Source organism: Hirundo rustica, chromosome 6 (genome assembly GCF_015227805.2).
Source record: "Hirundo rustica isolate bHirRus1 chromosome 6, bHirRus1.pri.v3, whole genome shotgun sequence".
Lineage (NCBI taxonomy): Eukaryota > Metazoa > Chordata > Aves > Passeriformes > Hirundinidae > Hirundo > Hirundo rustica.
Window position 1 is genome coordinate 29,757,371 of NC_053455.1, and position 24,556 is coordinate 29,781,926.

General features: G+C 39.8%; 1 protein-coding gene across 6 annotated transcripts in view; it reads right to left on the minus strand.

Moving 5' to 3' along the window:
• The window catches only part of RGS6 (regulator of G protein signaling 6), a 274,185-nt gene that overhangs the window by 242,722 nt on the left and 6,907 nt on the right, over window positions 1–24,556 (minus strand). For 5 of the 6 annotated variants that reach the window (XM_040066247.2, XM_040066249.2, XM_040066244.2 and 2 more), the window contains exon 2: window positions 16,257–16,361. In XM_040066247.2, coding sequence (XP_039922181.1) covers window positions 16,257–16,340 — 84 coding nt within the window. In that variant the 5' untranslated portion in view covers window positions 16,341–16,361. Of the gene's footprint in view, window positions 1–16,256; window positions 16,362–24,556 lie in introns of those variants that run through there. The other variant, XM_040066250.2, reaches the window with a different exon arrangement.

Below are 24,556 nucleotides of genomic sequence, written 5' to 3' on the forward strand. Positions count from 1 at the left end.
ATGCTTGGCTCCTTCAGCTCTGTGATTCCTCCTCAATCCTCTGCAGGTTGCTGTTGGATCTCCTCTCACTCAACAACCTAGCTCCCATGGCAGGCCTTCATGGCACATATGCATCAGGCCTGGTGGCCTGTGCTTTCAGGCATGAAGCTCTCCACTGAACCAGCTTTACCTTCCTCATGGTGGCAGCACACAAGTTTTAATAATCATATTGCCCTAACTTTAAAAAACACCCAAGAATATCCCAGTTCCTACCACAGCCAAGACAGCTGCTCAATAAAAACAGACTTTGACTTTTCACTTGCTCTTTTCATTTCCAGCTGCCACTCAAGAATAAATATAGTTCAGCGAACATCAAAACACACATACACAAACACGCCTTTCTTCATTAAAAATATATATATTTCAGGCAAAATCCAATGACTCTTTTCATTTGCAGCAGCACAAGTTCTAATCAAAAGCTTGCTGAAGGCAATGGGAGTATATCCAAGGACTCACAGCTTTTGGGTAGAGCCATTAACAATCCTAAAGACAGCTCAGTCTGAATTAACGTTTTTGCAAGGACAAATCCAGTTAGTAGATGGGAGAAGTCCAAAGTAGATGTGGTGTGCCTCTGAAGCTGTGCTGGTGATACACTGGGTAAGATCAAATCCCTTGCTCAGTACAGTATTGAGGCATCTCTCACACTTCAATGTCAGCTACTGACTGAATACTGGTTTTTTTTAACTGATAGTAAAGGTATCAGTCCCAGCATCTGGGGCAAATTCCAGTTTGAGTTACCATGTTGTGGTACAGCTGTATCTTTCTATAGCATTTTCACACACAGAACACTTTTTCACCTTTTAATATTAAGCAGCTTCTAGCTCTGAGCTTTGTTCTTACACAAGCAAGAGTGGCTGAATTTCAGTAGTCTATGAAATCATTATCTACAGTAAAATTTCCAGAAACATTATGGTATTTATTTCATTTTAATTTGAACATATGAGTTAGAAAGAAGCCCCATTCTATAGAGACACATCCAATTCAGCAAACTTAGCTTTGATTTTTTTTTTTTAACGTTATTACCACTAAATTATTTTTCTCTGAAATTAGAGTGGGTGGAAGCATGATATTAATTTTGTCTGAGACTAAACTACATACTGGAAGACCAGCCACTTTAATTATTTCAGCACTTCCAAAATCATTACAATAAAAAACCAGGAGAGGAAAAAAAGAATAAGCTGGAACACCACATGCCTAATTTCCTTTGTAGCTTCATATTGCAAATTTGACATCAAAAATATTAGTTCAATCAGCCACAACAAGGTACCCAGAAATCTGGGTTTTGCACAAACAACCCAAATCATAAATAAAAACACAGTAACTTACAATGCAGGTGATAGAACAGAGATAGCAGTGTGACGAAGTGGAAGAAAAAGCACAAGTGGTAATAGAAGGCAGTAGAAGGTAGAAGTAGAATAATGCACAAGTGGTAATAGTGGTAGTAGAAGGCAGAAGACAGTTTATTTACCTTGATCAAAATATTAAACTTTCCACTTCATTCCCAATATTAAAAAGCCACACTTTGTCTCCAGCATCACAATGATATGAAACTCCTCAGCTGCCCTTCAGCACATTCACTATTCAAAGACTGCCATACAAGCTTTTTGCATTTATTTCTTCAAGCTCTGCTCTCAAAGGCTCTGTTGACAGAGTCAGATTATCGGCACTACTGATGCCATTAGCATTAGCGATACTTCAGCTGTCTTGCATACAGATAAACCGTACCAGCCTTTTCTTCCCGAGGACTTGAAAGATTTTCACTGCAGTACGGGCACAGAGCTAAACCTCTGTAAAAAGCTGAAATACCTGTGAGCTTTAAAGTGGGTCCCCACCTTTCCCACATACCACCCAGGAACCAAATCAAGCACAGATGGACACTGAGGTCAGCAACAAACATGCAGACTAAGTAGCCTCTTGGATCCTCTTATTCTTATGCCACAATTATTTATAAAGATCCTCTTGCACAGAGAAGCTGGAGGAGGCACAGACAAAACGTGCGTGTCCTACGCCGGCATTCCCTACACCACATCAAAGCAGGAAAAGCCACTGACCTCAGTTTCTCTTCACTTGTACACAAAGTTTCAAGACTGTAACTTTGAAGGTGCAGCTGGGAACACCAGCAGAGGCTTTAACTGGGCTTCACACGCATTTCCTGCAGCTGCCTGTCCTGGGAGAGCCCTTGCTGCAGCAACGGAGTAACCATTATCCTTGCTAGCACCATGCTAACACACCTGTTAGCATGGTGCTAGCAAGTATTTCCCCTTTAAGAATGAGTAATTCTAGGGTGCAATTTAATCAGGCCGTTATCTATCCTGTGCATTTCCGAATGAAGGAAATCCAACAAATCATTCTTTTCTCTCTGTTTTAAAGACAAGAGGGGGAAAAACCCACAATGAAAATATTACAAAAAGCCATTATATTAAGAGATAACTGACTGTGTCATCAAATTGTTTGTACATTGGACATAGACCTTGGACAACAGTACCACAAAAGGATCACGCATCTGAGATTTCCAATGCCTCTAAGAATCCTTGATTCACCAATATAAAAATCTGGAGATACGTTTTAGAAAACACAACAACAACCCCCCCCCCCAAAGTCAGATGCATAAATTGAGGCCACTGTATCCCAAATGACTAAACCAGAGTGATCTAATATTCATACTTTCCCTGGAGTATCTCTTTGTTTTCGAGTGCCGTCTTGAGACTCCTTGGCAGAGAGGAAGACTACGGAGCGCAGCTGAGCAGCTCTCTTGGCTGAACTGCTCTCAAGACAGCACTTTGATAACAGGAAGAGACAGGACTCAGGAGAACATATAAATATCTTATAAGGTGCTGGAACACTCAGTAATTAATTTTTCAGCAAGGAGAACCTTTTATTTCAGCAATGTGTAAAAATTAAATTTCTAATTCCATACCACTGCCTGGCTACTCGTGCTCTGACCCAAAGTAATAGAAACAGAAGAGTCACAATTAAGAAACATGTATAAAAGAGGCCAAGAGCTCCCACTTTTACTTAACCTAATTTCCACAGCAGTACATGAGAGCTGTATCTCCACTACAGAACTCTGTGGAAATTTATTTCTTTCTGTGTGAACGTAAGAGAAGAAGAGCACTCTGGCTTTCATTAGGACATGAAGAGGGGGGGGTGAAAGATCCTGAAAGCTTTACCTGCTTCAGCACAGACATGCTTTTATTACTCTGAAATCTGAGGTAGCTTAAATAAAGCACAAAAGTATTAGTCACACCAAATGGAAATGTCCAGCTCTGATGGGAACAATACATTAAAAGTTATGGCGAGCCAGAGTCAGCGCATAATCTGATGGGAAAAAGCGTGTTCCTCCACCTCTCCTCTTCTTCCTGAGCATTAATTTTGTCTGAGACTCTACCTACACAATTTTAACCCATCTCTTCTGGCTGTATTGCTCTTCCAACATGCAAGACCGCTTGCCCTGTTCCAAGCTCTTTTCTGTGGTCTTGAGTAAAAAATTAATAACCTAAATTAGCCTAAATTAGCACCATGACCTGCTGTGTCTGGCAAGACCCAGAGAACGACTTCAGACATGAACCTAAAAGATTTTGCTACGCATTTCTACTTTAAGCCAGGAAGCCACAGAGAATAAAATTTGTTTCTTGTGATTATTCTGGAAAAAATTCCAAGAACAAGAAGTCATCTATCTGGAAGATTAAGTCAAAACACATTGAGGTTCCCCGGTCTCTTGATCTTACTGGAAATAAGAAAGAAATTAAGTTCCTATACCTCTCCTCTTTCATTTCACAAAACATAAAAGATATTAATTAAAAAGGGGGAAAAAAGTCATAGTAGGAAGGAAAAACATCAAAAGAAGTCAGGAGTCAAGCTATGTACCTCATGGCAGAGGATTGGGTTGAAATACCTGCCCTCACTGAGGAGGCAAAATAATTTAAATAAATCTAAATCTAAATCTTGGGTAGAGCATTGCAATGCTTAAGATAGTCATGGTCTCCATTTCTGGATTTGATAAAGAGACCACTGGAAACCCAATGAAAATCTTTACTGGTATTCTGTTCACAAGTTTTCATAAACAGTTTAATTTTTTTAAAAATTCACATCCCCAAACAAATGTACTTAGCAGCATTTAGTTCCCTTGTGAATTATAGAGTTATTTTATAATCATTCAACTATTTATTCAGCTTGCAAACTTACTGAGCTAAAAATGAACAACAGTTCTTATTAAACACTCCAGACCTTTCCTTCAAAGGTCTCATTTTTAGGAATCCAGGAAGATAATACTGATTTCCATCAGGTAAACATTTTGTCAGCAGTAATTCAAGTTTTGAACACTAAGCATTCCACAGGCATAAAAAGACATTTCTTGGATCAGATTTCAGCATTCACAATGCTTACAATCTAAAACAGCAGTGTTCCAAGGAAGAAACCAAAGCTAAAAACCTCAAACTTAGTAAATGTACATGGACATGGAGAGTGAGGTCACTGGATTATCAAAGACAAAATATCATAAAACAGATAAAACATTCAGAGCTCCAGGTAAAAGCAGCCACACTGCCTGTCACCTTCTTGCTCATAACAGTTACAAACTGGCAATCCTTTTCCAGCAATCCCAAATCACTGTGTTAGGCACTGTGACCATAGTCACCCATTCTATTCAGTTGATGAAGGTGTTTTTCTCTGGTTTGTTTGTTTGTTTTTTAAACATCAGAGGCAGCTTAGTGAAGCTTTGGCTTCCTGGATGTCAACAACACAAACAACAAGCCCTCGTGCACTTCACACTCTCCAGCTTCAACCTAGGGATGGCATTTGACCTTTCAAAGAGCTCTCCTTAAAACTGCCAGAAGTGACATTTCAAGGTAGCTTTAGATATCGGTATGATTTTTACCCAAACTGCTGAGCACAAGGAGGACAAACAGAACATCTACGGAGCCTCATTAGAAGTTAACCCTGGTGAGGTGTCTCAGTAGCCAGAGGGATTCCTTTGTGCTGAAGGGCTATCTTCCCTTCTAAGTCACTGATTTCCCATAGAATCTCCAGGGTAATTTGTTTTGCATGGTTTTTTACTCTTTGGATCACATCTGGCTGTGAGGTGTAAGGGCAGAGGGTAAAACCATCACCTCCTCTCTCATTACAATCTCTCCATCTATTAACCAGTTTCCCATCCCAAGGATTTTATTTCCCCTATTCAAAATATTCTTGAAGTGGCACAGCTGCCACAGAGAAAATTGCTCAACTGCCATAATAAATACAAAAAAAATTAAGACACTATGGAGAAAATAATTAAAGTAATGAAGCCAGTGTTTCCATTTCTGCATGGTTTTATAATTCATTTAGAAAGAAGCATCCGAGCTGCTTGTCCTTGAATGCCCCAGGAAGCTTTCTGCAACTTGACATATTTAAACAGTTTCTCTGGTCTCTGACTCTATTTCTTAGCACTTCATCTGAATGCATCAGAATCAGGGGTGTAAAGCAGTGTCTACCATAGGGTATACGTCCCAGTATATGACCATGTCTCCCTTTCATTACTCTCCCTTAGCCTGGCACATGAACTATGTGCTATTGAGATAAAAGTGGCCTAAAGGGCACCCAGCCTTCAGTTAATTTTCACCAACTCAAAACAGCTGCACTGTGAGAATGGCCAGATTGTCAAATGGAACAGTTAAAGGAGAAAGAAAAAGGCAGGAGACTGTAAAATGGAGCAGGAGCATGTAGCTTCTGTGTGCCTTCGCCTGAACCTCAGAGGTTACTCTCAGGGCCTCATTCTACAGCCAAATGTTTCTCCAATCAATCCAGTTTATTCAATTAAAGACAATTAACCTAATCTACAGACTACATTAATGCTCGCATGCAGCCCACAGTGGACACAAAACTTCTAAAATACTGCTGAAAAACTGCTTTAAGAGCTGGGACTGTTTAGTTTGGAGAAGAGGAGGCTCGGAGGAGAACCTCATTGCTCTCTGCAACTACCTGAAACGAGGCCGTAGCCATGTAGGAGAGGAGTCAGTCTCTTCTGCCAAGTCTCAAGTGACAGGACAAGAGGAAATGGCTTCAAGTTGTGCCACAGGAGGTATAGATCAGATATTTGAAAAACACAGAAAAACACTGAAAGAGTGGTTAGGCATCGGAGTAAATTTCCCAGGGAGGTGTCACTGTCTCTGTCTCTGAAACTCTCAAGATGGGTCTGGATAGGGCACCTGGGGACGTTGTTTAGGTGGTGTTGACAGCTGGACTAGATGATCTTGAAGATCTCTTCCAACCTTGATGATTCTGTAAATATCTCTTGCAATTCTAAGTCAGAAAATACTGCTTTTTTAAAAGAAATGAGTCTTAACTCTCTCTCTAAAAGGGTTCACCCTTCCACTTGATTTATCCTTTCTGCCTGCTTTTGGTGCATTATCCTTCAAGCCTCTATTTTTTCCTTCAAATACTATAAGTCACAAATGTGTGTAACACAGAAAAACAACAGTTTAGCAAAGACCAAACCAGAACACAAGCCATCCCACAAAAATTTAGTCTGTCACAATGTTATGCAGGTTTGGGTTAAAGGTATGCTATGCTCCCTGAAACCCCAAGATATCCCTTGAGTGGGAAGAGAGCGCCATTGATGCTAAACACACTATGAATAACTTAAACGCCATTCTCATTGTTGAAAATGGAGGCCTTATTCTTGCAAGCAGAAAGGAAAACTTCTTATAACTCAACATGTCTGTAGTGCTTTCCAGTAAAAAATGCTTTAAAAAAGCATTAGCAAAGTAGATCACCTTTCCTGCTAAGAGGACCAAGATAAAAAGCACTTGGGCTCCCTGTTTCCAAACAGATGCTTTCCTGTTATTAAAAAATGTGGGTTTTATCACTGTTTTTCCACGTACAAGCCAACGGTTGGACTTTGGCATACAAGCAGACAACAGTAGTGCCGTTATTGTAGCTCTGCTTTTCTACACATAGAAAAAATATAATAAGCAGATCTCCAGTTAATTTTACTATTTAGACCCCAGGAGGGACAGTGAAAGTGACAAGAACCCAGTGCTGCCAAGGTTTTGTGACATTTTGCCCAAGTTACCAAATGAGCTAATTCATATGTAGCTACAAGCAATGTTTAACAAAATTGTGTGGATTTACTGATGGGGAAAGGCATCTAATTATAGCACCAGTGAATGAAATATTCTCTTTATCTGGGGCGTCACACTAAAACAGCTCCTGCAGCCAGTCATGCCAACAACCAGAGGAGAACTGTGCCTGCAAATATAGGTTGTTAAACAGGCTGTATAGCCCTCCAGTTCTGGTCTCCTTGCTAAATCCAACTAAGCTGCTAATTCCAACTAATGCAAGACATAAGGAAAAAATGTGAAATGGTAAGAGAACTGACATGGAAAATTCTTAATATGCAACGACCACCACACCTATTTTCATCGAAAGCTGACTTGATAGAGAACAGAAGTGACGCCTCCAGCACTGAACTCTGAGAAGACTCTGGTAGACAAAGCCATTTCCATTTAGAGCATAAAAACATAACGACAGAAGCATTTACTTGACTTCTAGCTCACAAAACCACGTTTTCACAAAACTGAAGTATTAATGAAATTGGAGTTGATGTGCTTTCTCCCTCAAACAAGAAATAAATCTGATTAGTTTATTAATGTGTTCCTGATTAAATTCTCTTCCTACCTATTCCACTTATTCTACTCCCAACTAAACCACTACAATATCTTGTAATTTCTTCTTGTATATGCTACAAGTATGTTTCACTTTACCTTCAGAGGCCCTTAATTATTGGTCCAAAGCATAATTTCCAAACACTTTAAAGCAAGGTAATATTAATGAGCTCCTTTAATACTTAAGGAAAGTAAAATACAGGGAGGTGACATGCATTTAAATTAATTTAACACTTTTGCCCTCCCTCACCGCCCCAAAAACATGTAGCTTTTGAACTAAAATATTGAATATATTCAAGAATTAGAACGCAATTCTTCATTAAGCAGATCTGTGCAATTCAGTGTCTGGTTAACTGTTACTTTCCACTTTCTTCATTTCAGTTAACTTTGGAGAGACAAGGAAAAATAAGATACAATACAACAGCAGCAGTGATGAGGCAAAAAGATTAAAAGTAATTGCTGCCCCTTGAAAATGGTATAACAGCTTCTCATGAAAAAAAGAGAAACATGCTTCAAAATGTCTTAGGATGCAAAACATGAGTTTTTTAAAGGAACCTCATCTGCATATTTTCATGGTCCTGCACATGTAATTCTATTTATTGAACTGAATCCTCCCACTCACTTATTGCAGAGCTTCTTGAAATAAGTTCATAATCCCCTGAAGTGATATTTTTTAAATCAGGATAGAATAAGGGTTTAGTTGAAGTTGTATTACAAAGCAAAAAACCCAGTTTCATGCACATTTCATCGAATTCCATCCAAACTATTTTGTCTTAATATTAAGGTTCAAGATTGCATCTGAAATAGCCAGAAGCTACTTCCTGGAATAAGTGAGGCTGGCAGCTCCATACTGCTTCACCACTTCATTTTGGTTTGTTTCTAGTAAACGAAACAAGCCCATGGCTAAAATAAAGTTTTAGGCAGAAAGAAAATGCTCATATTCAGTGTTTTGCCCAAAACAACATGCAAAAGTAAATCAACAAACAGTGTAAATACTTCAAGACCATCACTTAAAATGCAGACAACAAATACAAAGCAAATGGCATGAAAAACATGCTAGGGGAATAAAAGAGTACCATTTCCAAAAATGCAAGGCACTAAGTTCTACTGCTAGAATAGCATAATCTTACCCTCTAGCTGAACCTTCCCTTTTTATCTCTGTATTCTAAATTTGCACTAGTTGCTTTGCTAAAAATATACTTTGAAGTTGTCATAGCTATTGGTCCTGGCTTGTCTTCTTTCTGCCTCTGAGAACAGTTAAAGTAATAGATCACTGTAATTAGACTTTTATGGGTGCGAGAGACAGTTTGCTCCAGTCACAAACAGGAACAGAGAAATTATGAGCCAGAGGGGGAAGAAAATTAAAGAAGTTAAAAATAAGACAACTGGTAGGGAAATATGAAGATTAAAAAAAAAACAAACTGTATGTTTATCAGCAAAACCTCTAACTACAAAGGTATGTACAGTACACAAGAGCTCAGGACACTTTTGCACTTAGGCTAAGGCCATATGTGAAACACAAACCAATGAATACATGCACGCATTACTTGAATAGAAAGATTTAAGGCACATAAGATATATCAGAAAGGGCATCACACATACATCTATATTTAAGGTTTTAACATATCTCCTATACTGTGCATATTAGGCTATACCATACAGCCAGGATTAAAAAAGGGTTATTTGTTCTTTCTCCTTACTTTTAAGCACATAAATATGTGTCTGTACATATATGCATGCATTATATACCTAAAAAGACAAATACAAAAATAGTTATTTGAGGCTTTACCTATATACCACATTACACATATTTCCCTATTTGTAACTTTGCACAATGCCTACTATTCCGAATCTCTAATCTCAAGTGAATCTTAACTATTACTGCAAGACAAATAATGGAAAGAAACAGCAAACCACAGAGTATTCAAAAATTCTTCTTCCAGGTGGATGACCTCCACCTGACTCTAAAAGCATGTTTCTGCCCGTGGTATGACAGCCTTATTTGCATCTATGCAGCTTCTGAAGTCCTCCAGGAACTAACTGCTTGCAATTTTACACTAATGCCTTTGATCATTAATCATTCATATTGTCTAACTGATGCAGAAATCAAACCCATAGACCCCAGCTTTACCACAAGCCTTTCCTGACAGCTACAGTCAAGGTCAGGAGCATTAGCTTTGTTCAAGGACACTGACACGTGTCAAACTTCAGCAGTACAAATTGTTAGCTATTGCATGAATAAAGGGTGTTTGAAGGTATTTAATAAATAAATATACACACATATTTAGGAGGTATTTTAGGTATTATTACCTACTCAAGGTAATTTGAAGAAGGTATACATAAAGCTAGAGAGACTTCTTGGGTCTCTGTGTCTCCTTCTCTACTTTTGCAAAATACCCTGTCATACAGACCTCTTCAAAAACATGCCTATAGCTATGTAAAACCATATGGCTTCCTGGGCCTCACTACTCTCTGCAGTGACTGCTCCAGAACACCACTTTTCTAAGAATTAGGAACCACCCTCTAACTCCAAAATTGCTTATATCCATCACAAATTTACCAAAATTTGTGTGTACACCAGTACTAGCTTTTGCTCAGCTAAATACACCACTTTCTAGTCCATGCTGTGCAACCGGGACATGTTTTCTGAAGACAGGCAATGACAAAAGAGAAGACTATACCATGACTAAGAAGAGGCCATTATCACTGGCCTTTTACATAATACTGCTGACACCTATCCCTGCCCTGGAAATATTTCTCCAAGACACTCTGGGATTTGTGATTTTCATTGCCATTGCTCATAACTGGACTATGACTTCCCTGTGTCTTACCACTATGCTCTGCTCTCTCTGCTCCTCCTACCTCACAGGTTTGCTGAACACGGCAATTCCCACCTCTGTCCCCCACTGCACAGCCTCTCTCTCTCTGTAAAACTAGATTTAATGCCCCTACTGTGATTACTATCCCTAGGATTTTACTGTATGAGGTATGGAAAGGAGAATTAATAAATGCTACCCCTGTTATTATAGGAAATGCCAATTTTTATCCTCTAGATAAAAATCAGCCAGCTTTGTCATAATTGCAGCCACAATTTAACCAGCAGCCCACCTTGCACACAGGCATTTCCCCCTCTCTATGGAACACCCTATGGAGTCAAAGTTGTTGACCCAGTAAACCAGCTGAATAGAGAAATTACCAAGGTTTCAAGAAATGGCCAGCTTCTGTTTACAAGCAAGGCACATGAGTACTTGCAGTGATAATTAACTGAAACCTCCTTGTCAATGTGCAGAGTTAAAGTTCCCCTGCAGCCTAACCTGTGTGTCAATACATTTTGGTAACAAGACTAGGTTTAAATTAATTTTCCAGCAGTAACAATGCTAGTTTGGAGATTATTTATCCAAAATTGTGCATATTTCAGTCTCTGAAGTCCCAATACATACTCTCAAATTCAGTTCTAGTTTAATTATGGCTTACGACATTCAGTCTGGAAACAGAGTTAAGAAAAAGCAAAAAATAAATCAGGAAATGTTAAGAGTAAGATAATTAAATTTCCATAAAGTAATCTCTAATGACAATACAGAAAAATCCTTGGGTAATATTTGAAGTGTGAAGGTCTTGCAGTGTTATGAACTCATGCATTACCATCATCAATTTACAGGTTTATGTTAAAAAAAAAAACAGTTACAAAACAGAAGCAACTGTGTGAAAAACTCAGATTTCACGTACAAAAATCAGAAAGTTCAAAAGGCCTTTACCTGTGGCAGAATCCTAAAATATAGCTCAAGAGACTCAAAAAGAATCCCAAAATAATTTAACAGTTAAAATACATTTCTGCTGCCTCTCATAAAAACAGCATGAAACCTCAAACGAAGCCTCAAAAAATGATGCAGACTGCTTTTTTTTAATAAAAAAATAAGCTGTATGCACAAAATCCATCTCACTTTAAAAGACCTCAGTTTTTTTTTTTCTTTACAAAAAGTCTCATTTGGACTACACCCTTATGAAGCTCATCTGCTTTTGGTTGCTTAGAGTGTCCTATTGAGATGGTTTTTCAGTGCACTACTTAAGAGCAATCAAATTGCAGTCTTGGTTTTCTGACTAGCTCAAAACACCAGTACTATATTTTTTAATGTGCACAGTTAATTTAACAGCAGTCTCTTTCCCCATCCTTCTGATTCATGGTCCATACATCTTTTTGGATGCATACGCCTGTCTTCACAACTGCATGTTCTCTCATTTCCTGCCCAGTCAGCACATTCGGCCAGATCTGACAGCAACACTCCTGCTATTTGACATGACTGGAACACTGAAATTTGCCTGGAGAAAAATCTGCAAATGTCAGGCTGCCTTTCTTTTTTTTTTTTTTTTTTTTTTTTTAATTATTCCAATTCAGATCTTAAATCAGCATTTAAAAAGACACTAAGGCTGCCAAGTACTGAAGGTAGCAAACAACTCAGATTTTTCTGAAAGCATCTTGTGGCAGCTGCAAATTTGTGTTACATTACTTAGAGCAGTAATTGCCTTTGGAAATTAAATTTTCCTGCTTGTTCAAAAGATTTACCATGAGTAATCATAAAAATTCAAAATTTAACTCACTAAGTGCCAACATTAAGAAGCAATATAGAGGATGTGTGTAGCAAAAAATAAGCAGAAATGGAAATCTACTATCAGATAATACAAATCATTTCTTTGACAGTACACTTTGGTATCTCTCGGAACATACACGCTCCAGTGGTTCTAAAACTCTCTAAACAGCACAGTTTGCAAACTCTTCCCTGCCATAGGAGATATTAATTTCTGTGTTTTCATCCTTCTTGTTATATTTCCCAAGTACTCCTTATTGATATTTTCAGTTCTTATTTAGTCAAGCTCTAAATATTTTGATTTTTCTTACAGCGACATGACAATTTTCCACTATCCTTTATGTAAGAAAATTTGATTTGCCAAATTATTTTGATAATAGGTCATTTAATAGGTCTGGTGTCAGAAGGTGTCCATGAACCATTTCAGTACTGAGCCTTTCAATACTGTCTGCAGAAGAGGAATTTTCAGATGTGGATTATTGTAACAATGAGCCAAAGGGCCCCTGAGACACAGTCACCAGCACTTGCAAGAAAGACTAATCAAGAGAGGGTGGCTGGATTTCAAGGGAATGTGACCAGCATTTAAAATCAATTTATATTTTTTGTTACTATTTGCTAGTAGAGGTTCTTCTCCTCTCACTAGCTTTTATTGGATTTTTTTCCTTCCATGCTGCAGCATGCACACAATGTTTGCAGACTGAAGTGAGGATGGGGATGTCACTCCCTGGTCCCATGAAAAGCAGGGTAATAATTTCAAACAGTCTTTTTAAGCACTGTGCAGCACTTTTCCAGCAGTAATCCCATCAAAAAATACATCAGCATCTTCTCCAGATGTGGCTAGACTTAGTGTACTCGCAGAATACTTAAATGGCAATGCAGTATCTGCAGCACCCTTACACCTCCGCTGGGTACCAGTGCACCACGCAGATGAGTGACAGCCCACCCTTCCTGCAGCACCACCTGTGGCCCTGGGACAGCCCAGGGCTCAGCACTGAGACGCATGGAGAGATGAGAGGACACACAAGCCCAAGGAGTGGAATGCAGCTTGCTTAATTATAAATGTCCATCCCACGACATAGGTACCTGACAGCTAGGTACCCACGATTGTCACCAGAGACCTGGTCAATACAGCTCATGTAGTCTGGGGTAAAGTGCATCTTAACAAGGGCAGGGTACGGCAAATCATAGCCTAAACACAGATTGCTGTCACAAATGCATCTGCACTACTTAATTCACACACAGCTGTCATCCAAAACAGCGGAGTAACACTGAGTATCTTGGATTAAAAAAATAACGTGCCTCACGAATTGATAAATATCAACCCCTGAAAGGTTAGCACTGAAGGTAGAAGAAAATAAGACTTATCTCATTGAGACCATCTGCTGTAGCAATCAAAGCAAGTTAGAATCCATTTGCTTGCAGGAGTCCATAGAGAATATCATGAAGTAATTTGAGTCAAAATAAATTAGTTTATTTTGTTCTGCATGGCCAAAACCCATCCCACTTAGTTTTACCTACCTAAATAAAGAGCACAGCCTGTCCCAGGCTTTTCTCCATACACAAAACAGAGAGGTTGCTCCAAAGGGACACTCAATACCACCTAAGGTCTGGTGTGTCCTCTAAATGCGTCTACCTTTTATCAGTGACTAAAAGAAGACCAAGCTACAGCCAAGCTGTTGGCACATGAACTTCAAACAGATCCCAGAGACTCCCAGTAAAGAAAGTATTCACAATCTGAGATTCTACTTTCAGGGCTTTCCTCCCCCAAATCCCACAAACATGACAGAACAAAACAGTTCACACTTACAGCAGGATTTACTGCGGTTCCACTACCAGAGCCCACCCTTATAATAATGATATATTGATATAATAATGATCCCCCCTAAGGGGGATCAACAATTGCACCTTGGGACCCCTGCTGTGAGAAGCAAACCTTTCCTTCTACTGTGACACATTATCAACCCTGAACCTGTAGGGTATTCTGGCAGATTGTGTTCAATATTTCAAGGAGTCCAGTGCAGTGTTTTTCCCTTTCATTACTGGCAATCAAGCTGTTTGAAAGGAAATGAGAGATGAAGAGCTAAACATTCATTTGGAGAGAGGAGAGATAATCAAAAGAACAATAGTCTTGTCTCAGATTTTGCCTATGATTTTTCAACACTAAGGAACATAAAATTGCATGTGTAATACATCTAACTAATATCAATTTAATATCAAAATATCAAATAATACCAAATGCTAATATCTAAAATAATATAAATTACATTTAGAAAGTCAATCACCAATGAAAATTTACCCTGAAATATAGGTAATATCAACATTTTTTATTCATAAAGCAACAGAAACACTCAGCAAAAAAAAACCCTGACAGACATGTTAGCTTAAAATTGACCATACAGAATACACTATTACTGCACAATGCATGGGGCATGGTATTGTGAAAGACAGCTATGTATTTTGACAGGTGACTGTATTATCTACGAAGGGCTAATAATACTGACATCAGAGGAAAACCAGTAAGGAGAGATGACTCAAACAGTATGAGTATACTCCCTGTCGATACCACAGAACTCACAAGCTCTATTCTATGTGACATTAATGAAACACTGAAAGGCAAAGAAATGGAGAAATCCTAAAGAAGAAATGCTGTGACATGAATAGAATGTGAGGCACACAAATAAAATGGTATTTTCAAGAACAGGTAAGTGGATACTCTGCAGAGTCACAGATTTAATGTCGTAATTCTAGATCACACAACCAGACATTTCCTTCATACCCTTTATCTACTTCAGCCTACTGGGGTGTTGGACCTCTCAGCAAACAGGTTGGAAAAAAATAATCTGACTAACCGACTAGTGCTACTTCCAAATTAGCAGCCAAAGTGTGTTCATAACACATTCAAAACAAACAAGCCTACACATTTACCCAGAAATTTTTCCCATGTTAACAATTCCAGATTCCAAACCAAATACACAACAACTAAACCAAAATTATGGATATCAAAAAGTAACACTTTAAACAACTCATGCTCCATACGAAACCTAAATTATTTTCTCAGCATATGAAAGTCATCAAGATTTCAGTCATGCAAGCAGAAAACATAACCATGTACCTCCAACACATTTCAGTATTTTACCCAGGATCGTACTACACAAGGAAACTTGATCTGAGCTATCACTGTAGCTCCTAAATTCACAGAATGGTAGCTTATTTAAGCTATGCAAGAAATTTCTGTCAGAACCATACAGCACTTCTACATACTACATAAGAAATATTTTGCTGGTTAAATAAAATATATTTACCTTATTTCATTAAACTACAAAAATACTAAATTTCAAAGATGAAGGATACATCTACCCCAGAATAAAACAATTCCTTTGCAAATGGGTCTGTAGGTTTCCTTCACCTTTTATGCTATCTCCAAAGTACTTCAGAATAAGACATTTTATCACGGTGAAAGAATGCTCTTTAAAATCATACATTGCTGTTGTTTTCACCTTTGTCTAATTCATTTTTCCCTAGCACTTGAAAAAATACTCTTTTTTTTAATTTAAGCAAGGCATGGGAAGTAAGAACAACGACCTACAAAGAATCAATTGCTGCTAATTATACAACAAGAAACACAATATGAATATAGGGAAAAAAGTACCAAAAGATTGCTGTGCAGAGGATATTTTGCAGTTAGTATGATAAAACTTGGAAGATACGTACACTTCTTTTACCTAAAGTCATATGACAAAAAGTTGAAATTTCAAGTAATTAGTTTGTCATCAAATTTTTAATAGTAACAAGCTCAAGTGCTTCCACTGAACAGAATCCAACTTCCAAGCTCTCAAATGCTATAGTTTGAAACACCTACTTTCCTGAAAAAATTTTCAGCTATGCATCCAAGCAATCTGAAATATACCTCTGACTACAAAAGGGGCATGGGATTCTTTCACGAGCCAACCACATAGAAAAGGGATTTTTGCACACAGCTCCAAATCCTTACCTTTCTGTAGACTATCATATTTGGGGAGCTCTCCTCTGGGTCAGCAGTTTCCGCACTACTCGGATCAGTGGGTGCTTGGGCCATGTTTGCCTCTCGTCGCTCAGACTGCAAGGACAGGAGCAAAAGTCAGCATCACTCCAGGCTGCAATGGAGCATGGTAAGGACATGCAACTGCCTCCCAGGCAGACAGACAAGGATGGAACAGAGGGAATCACACTCCAGACTTCACCCCGTGCAGGACTTTATCACACTGTGTCAGAACTGACTGGTTTATGGGATAACGCCCCAAGAACAAGGACCACCAAGACGCACACAGCTGTTGGTTTGGGTTGTCATATACACACATTTCTCCCACAGTTCTGAAGTTTTATCATAAGCCCTCATTCAATAAAAGAATATCCAATTAATACTTCACACATTTCCTTCCTTCACTATGTAACACAACCAGCTTTGAATTTTCTAGAAGCTTTAAGGCACCTGCAAAGAAAAAGCCAAGGCAGCTTGCTGTGAGGCAGAGTGAAACCTCACTGTAACCGGCGGGTGCAGCAGACTGTCAGGCACACTGACAGCTCTCGCCTGCAGACACTCCAAGCCCCTTCCAGCTCTCCACAACCCTGGAACAGCTGCCAAGAACCAGGGAGGCATAGCTGCTTGCTCAGAGCAAACAGCTTCCCTCACCTCTTCCCATGACACAGCCAGGGAGAAGCAACAGGACGCAGGCAGACAGCCACACATAACACTCCCAATCTCCTAGAAGCACAGAACTGGAACTGTTGCCTCATCTCCGCCAGGTCATACCAGCCTCGAGGCAACAGCATTATTAAAAAAAGAAAGAAAAAAAGGGGCTTGGTGCAGGGAAGGCACTTTAAGTTCTAAGTCATATGCTATATTTTAAGTTTTTCTTCCACCAGCACATTTGACAAGTTACATTTAAATTTGAGACTGCATTGGAGCCCTGTGTCGACCTTTCCTAACTTAAGAAGTAACATTGCCTCGTACAGACATTGGTATTAAAACTCTCTGACAGGTTCAATTTCTTTAACATTGAAAGTACTGAAATATCCCATCCCACCATATTTCATTAAAAACTTAGAACAAAAAAATCTACGTTCACACAAGCATAACCCATGCATTAATTTCCAAAACACAGTTCACCACTAAACTGTCTCCCTTATTTAAGGAAAAAGACAGCTTCCTATGCCTTCCTTTACCCACTTTCACATTGCCACAGGCAACAAAGTGTCCCAGCATATAATATACATACATAGCATACAATTATATGCATAATACAGCCCTGAGCCATTCTAGCTGTCAGTTACCAGCTCCCAAGGACAAGCCAAGAGCCTGGAATCAGACAACATCCCAGCTCTGTCCTTTCTCAGCAGTGAAAAGGCTACATGCGGTGACATGGCACCCATCACTAGAGCAGAAGCAGCTGAGATACCCCCTTCAAGAAAACATAAAAGCAACCCAGGTTAAATAATCTACATCAACCCAGAGTCACTAATTTTTTTTCTTTCATAAGGTACGCATGCACACACACAAAAGCGTATGTATATGCATATATCAATTTGGAAATTCAGTAATACAGTTCAAGGTCAAGTTAAACAATGTATGTATAGACAGCCCCTTAAAGGCACGTTCAGACCAATCTAGGCACGATTATATATTTAAATGTCATACATTTATTTTAATCCCTATCAAAACGCATGTCTTCCAAGAAGCCCAAACACTACACTGTTGTGCCAGGTTGTGAGCTAAAAAGGAAATTGAATAAATTCTCCAAGCAAAATTATTAAGTGCAGAAAAAATTAAACAGCACAAATGATGAAAGGTAAAGCATTTTTTAATTTTAGCACTTAAAATTATTTACAGGAATGTGCATTTTCACAATACTTCTTGGTCATGATTTCAAGGCACTGAAGAATTAGGCTCTAGGTTATCATCACTCAGTTGAAGGGAGCAGAAACTAGGTTGATATTTTATGTAACTTTCTGAAGGCAATTACAAAGCAGAGTTGAAAGCGTATGTCAAGTCACACAAGTTTCAGCTTCACCTGCAGCATATAAAGACCACATTCACCGCTTACATTATGCGACATTTTATATGCATGCTTTAAAAGAAAACAACTGCAACTAACTTTCATTTCAGAAATGCTCTTAAAAGAACAAAATTACCATTTCTAACCGAAAAGCCCTCTGCAGCATTACTTAGCTGTGTTTCACTCATTGCATTATTCACTTTGAACGTCCACATTTACAAATTCTGTTGTTCTTGTTACACTGTCAGCTCACTTGATCTTTTCTGGTGCTTCCATATTTCCCCCATAGCACTTCTTGAAGCTTTTCATCTACTCCAGTGCAACAAGACAATAACATCATGTACAATATTCAGTAGTAGCTGGCATGCTGTTCATGCTGGCACGGTGACATGGAGGGAGCCATTAACTTTGAAGATCTCCATAAGCTTAACGTGTAGATCCACATAACATCTACATAAGGTAATCAATACAAGTGAACCAATCAGTTGTTGGGAGTCGGGAATTTGCAAAAGTGATTCCCACAAGTGCCCAGCATCTGCTGCTGGATTTCAGTCAGGAGCAGCAGGAGCAGGGCCACCTTAGCAGGAGTGACAGCAGGATGGACGTCTCAGAGAACAAGGCTAGAGACAAGGAAGGACTGAGATGCAGTGTAAAGCAGAGATGTGTGGGCACCCGTTCCACACAGCCCAGGCACTGCTGCTGCGGGGATGGGCCCTAGCAGGCCAAGCCAGGGCCCCTGAGGAATTGTGAGGACACCGACCACTGCCCAAGTTTTTTTCTCTTTCCTTTATACCCTTTTTAAAGGCATAGAATTCTTTCTCATTGGTACTTTACAAGAAAAAACAAACAAACAAACAACAAAAAACCCACCTACAGATAAAATAAGACAGTAATATGACACAGTCATGTCCTTGGCTCTTCAAGGTGAAAACACAGCAGTGCTGGGTCCCAAGGATTCCACTACACCTTGTGCTTTTTAACATATGGGAGTTGAATGGAGCTCAGCAGCCAGTGATGCAGGACTGCTTCACAGAACCAGAGAATGGCTGGTGCTGGAAGACACCACTGGAGGTCATCTGGTCCAACCTTCCTGCTCACATAGGGTCCTCTACAGCACATTACTCAGGATTGAGCACAGCCGGCTTTAGAGTATCTCCAGTGAGAGAGATCTGCAACCTCTACAGGCAACTGTTCCAGTGAGCACCCACCCGCACAATAAAGATGTTCTTCCTCATGTTCAAGTGAAGCTTCCAGTGCATCAGTTTCTGCCCATTGCCTCTTGTCATATTGCTTTGGCACCCCAGAGCTGAGCCTGACTTCATCTTCTTGGTACCCTCCCTTCAGATACCTAAATACATTGATGAGGTCCCCTCTCAGTTGTCTCTTTTTGAGGCTGAACAGGCCCAGCTCCCTCAGCCTTTCCTCACAAAAGAGGTGGTCCAGACCGCTCATCATCTTTGTAGCCCTTTGCTGGACTTGCTCTAGGAGCTCCATGTCTCTCTTGTACTGAGGAGTCCATAACTGGACACAGCACTCCAGATTTGGTCACATCAAGGCTGAGTAGAGGAGCAGGATCACCTCCCTCGACCTGCTGGCAGTGCTCTTCCTAATGCACCCCAGGATAGCATTGTCCTTCTTGGACACAAGGGCACTTGGTCACTGTTGGCTCAAGGACGGCTTGTCCACCAGGATCTCCAGATCCTTCTCCAGAGAACTGCCTGCTGCAAACACAAATGAATCTGCCCATGGTCAAAGTACAGCTTTTTTAACCCTACTATCTTAACATGCTGCATTTGCAACCCTTTAATTAATATAATTGTATGTGAAAGTCCACATCTGATTTGCACAGTCCTCTCTTAACCAAACCAAAAAAACTTACACAATTTTCTCCTGTCAGCCCAGTCTACTCCAGATGGAAGCAGGAAGTCAACCCTACAATACTACACAGACTGAAAACAGAGTTTGCCCTCTGAACCACGTGTTCTCTAAGCACACGTTTCTGATGTATCAGCCAGAAGTGAATCCAGCTTAGTCTCATACAGAAATTTCAGCTACACTTAGCTGAGAAGACTGAAACAAAGATTTTATGTTGGGGTTTTTTTAAAAAAAAAATTAAGCCTCTAGCTTAATTAAGACAGCCTCCAGCTAAGAACCTCACCAATTACTATCTGAAGAGTACTGTCAGCTCCTCCCTCCTCTGGGCAGTTTGCTGTATTATCAGGGCTAACTCAACCCAGCCTGCAGCCACATACCAGAAATCTAAATCCAAATGCATATCTTCAAAAAAATAAATGGTGTCTAAATTTTAACTTCCATTTTCAAAGATGCTGTTTTCCCACAGCTGTTTTTCTGACAATAGCCATGCTTGCAGCAATCTGGACTCCTCAGCAGCAAAAGTGATAAAAATTGAAAGCCATTTGTGCTAGGCATTCTCTCACTCTGCCACACACAAGGAGAAAATCAGCAGTCTTCAACTTCTTGTTTATGGATAAGATGGCCTATTAAGCCTTTGAAAAATATTACCAAAAACATGCTAAAAAGGGAGAGGGTAAGTTCTCCTCTCACTGATTTTTTCCTTTTTGTTTTATTCTTTATTATAGAACACTTCTGCTTTTCCCCTAAGAAACATAAGCACACTGGATTAGATAGGCAGCTGCTGACAAAATGCACTGAATCACAGTAAGAGTTCTCTCTCTTGCTCTTATCTGATCAGGCTCCTCACTCTCCCAAAAACCAGAAGCTGCAAAGAGATAAGGCTCCAATATGTCATGAGTGAACTTTAAGGTGGAATAACCAATTAAAAATATGCTCTGAAAATCAAGAAAATTTTTTTTCCAGTTTACCTTTTTAGAGTTTCTCATACAGAACTGTAATGAGAAAATTTCAAAGAAAACCACCTTTACATTTTAATCCATAAATACTGTCAACATTTAATCTCTGTGTATGTGTAAATTCAATGAAAGCATCTGAGCAGTAAATGAAGAGAATCCCCTTAGTGTTCTCAAACACCTTGATTGCTGGCAGAAAAGACCAGTTGAAACAAGACTGCTGTAAGAAACCTCTTACAGACACAAAACCCCATGTGTTTCATAAAAATCAGCATGTCTAGGAGTCCTTATGGACTCTGGGGTTTATACATAATAGAGAAAGAAAGAACTACATTAGAAAAAATCCTGCAAAACAAACTGTTTCTTGAAAATATCACCTGGATTTAACAAACTAATACAAGGCCGTATTTCAACTCCTATTCTGCATGGTAATAATTAAATTGTAAACTTGATATGCCAAATTTGCAGTGCAAGACATTTCTTGCTTGTGAGATAAAACAAGATAGTTTTTTTGAAAGAGGGGAAAACTGAATCACAGAAAACAGAATCAGCTAAATTAATTCCCATGGAGATATATATCAGGACTGCTCAGCTGAAATATAATTTTGGGTGACAATAAGTGAAAATTACCTTTATGCTATGTAATTAATATATTTCAAGGGCATCTTAAAATTGGCACATAGTGTTAATATCAAATCATGAGAGATTTGGTTCTTTAGCGCACAATCATAGAGTAAATTACAATTTCATGTCATTAATACCTAGTTAATTTTTTTCCTAATTAGGGAAATACAACTAGACTAAATGACTTTTCATACGCCTGAGAAATCATATAACCACATGTCTTGCTGAACTCATAATTACCTAATAGGAAAAATCTATACCTAATCTGCTAGAATATTTAGATCAAATGAGTCGTCATTAAGGTGACAGGAGGGAAGAGACGGAAGGAAAAATCACTTACACTGAGTTCAGTTAATCTCCATTAATATTAAGTTGATATTTCACATCCATTATCAAATCCCTCTAAAACTGCACTGGGAAGAAACTTGTCTTCATGTTCTTTTTCTGGTTAATTTTTACTTCATTAAACCAGGACTTGGGCATGCCGTGCAAGCTGTGTATACTGGAAGGCAACATACAGCCTATCATTAAGCTGACCCTGTTGACCAAGGTGAATACACTAGCCAGAGGATCCCCAGGCCCTACCTAGGATATCCTCTGCTTTCCACTGGTGTAGCTCAGTCCAAGCACTTCACAATTCACCTCTACTTCTTCAGAAGTAAATCCGCATAATTAGTGAAATAACTTCCCAAAGAGGAACAGCTATAACACCCATTTGAATGGAACAAAGCCAGGAAGACCAGAGCTGAGATCAAAACTCCACCATCGTCACCAGCTCCTTTCTGGGAAAACACTGGAGCTACACATGGCACATCCCCACCATGCCCAGTGGGTCAAGACCCTGCAAGTATGTCCCCCCTTGAGCCTGATGAGGAGGACGTAAGGGCTACACACAGAGAGCACTGTGACGCCACAGTCAGCAGCAACAGAGCGAAGGTCCGGCCCCACCCTGGATACCACGGCACTGTTCCCCTGTATGGAGGGGCAGAGAAGGAAGTCTGCTTTCAATCAGTGAAGTATAGCTCCCAAAGCACCTAAAAATCCTTCAATCCTTTGTTTTGGACATCAAAATATAACTGACGTTACTCTGAAAATAGTTTCCTAGTAGAAGATCATCCCAGACCTTCTGCCCTTCCTTGCAAGTGCTGAGCATTGCAGTACTACCAGCAATACTCAGTCCGTTGCCTTTTTTAAGGAACAAAGTATAAACACTTCCAGCAGCTGCACTTAATGTTCAAATCTTTGCCAAACAAATTCCTCTTTGTTTGTGGGAAAGCAGTTTTGTTCACACTGGGAGAATTCAAGGGCTCTAAAGGACCCCAGTCCTCCTCTTTCTGAGCAACAAGCAAACAGGGAACCCCATGTTGAAGCACAGCAGCTCAACACTTTTCTCACTCTACAACTGGCAGGATGAAGGATGGGCACACGTCTAGGCCAGGGAACAAGCCAAGACTCACTCTGACAGAGCAGGAAGAGAGGACCCAGTTCCAGGACACTCCTTTTTTTCTTATTTTTAGGGAAAATGGGATCCTGAGGAAGGCTGGGATTTCCCATTTCTACAACTCTTACAGACATCTCCTAAAGGTGCAGTGCCCTTCCATAAGTAAACGCTTCTCCTGTGGAAAACTTGCCTCAAAACATCCTACAGGGATGTCTGCATTTCCACATAGTACTAGGGCAGGGAGAAAGCTCTGGGCTCCCGATCACCCACAGTGCTTAATTGCTAGTTTGCTCCCAGGCTCTCTTTTGTAACCTAAGCAGACACACACTTGGGACACACAGATCTCCATCATCAGCACTTGTTCTCAAGAGTCAGCATGGATCATCTTACACTGGGCTGGGGCTCCTACCTCTTGTCCATGCATGCATCAGTCTCCCAATAGGTTCTGCAACACCATACAGCTTCCCAACGTGTCCGAAGTCCTGCAGTGGTGGGACTCATCCTTCTGGTGGGCTGCAGGACAATCTCACTTTTTTTTAAACACCGTGCTTGAAAAAAGCCCCATCCATAACAATCACTGTATCTTCAGGCCAGAGGTACCAGCTGAGGGCCAGAGGTCTGAGACCCCTCTGACCAGGAATACGCAGTATGAACACAGTCACCTTTTATACCAAGCTAGCTCTCAAACCCGAGTCAATCCAAGTTACTTGGCTTCCTGCAGACAGACACAAGTTTAAACTCAGCCCCTGGGTAATCTAAAGTGTAGGTGTCTGTAGGTACTTCTCACCAATCTCTTGCTGTTCAGAATTATGTATGTTGGTTAATAAAAAAGTAAATATTAATGGTTTAGCGGTCTAAGCAGAATATTGCTAACCAAGGCCTCATAACACCTCCAAAAGGGTGCTCACCATGGTCTTGAGGAATTTTCTCTCCATCAGCAGCACCTATGGCAGTGCTCACACTGTCACTGTCTAACAGACAACACTCAGGATGGACACTCCCAGTCGTTCCATTTGTGTGAGCCACTGCCGATCTGCCTCAGTCACCTGGCAGATGATCAGACTGCTTCTTGATAAGCCACAGAAGTGGATTACTTTCCTCCCCTTTCCCCAGCTTGCCACACACTCCATTTTTATTTTATATATTTCTAAATCTGCAGATATTCTTAGATATTCTAGAATACTGAAAATGCTGTCTGGATCTGGATGTTACATCCAGGAAACATAGGGGTGGAAGTCAATATAAAGAAATTTTTGGCATCTAACTTTGACTAGGTCCTGACTTCCCAAGATAACCAGAAGGAAAAATGGAATGGAGATGGAGGTAGTGAATATTGACATAAGAATTGCTGGTTAACTGGGCAAAT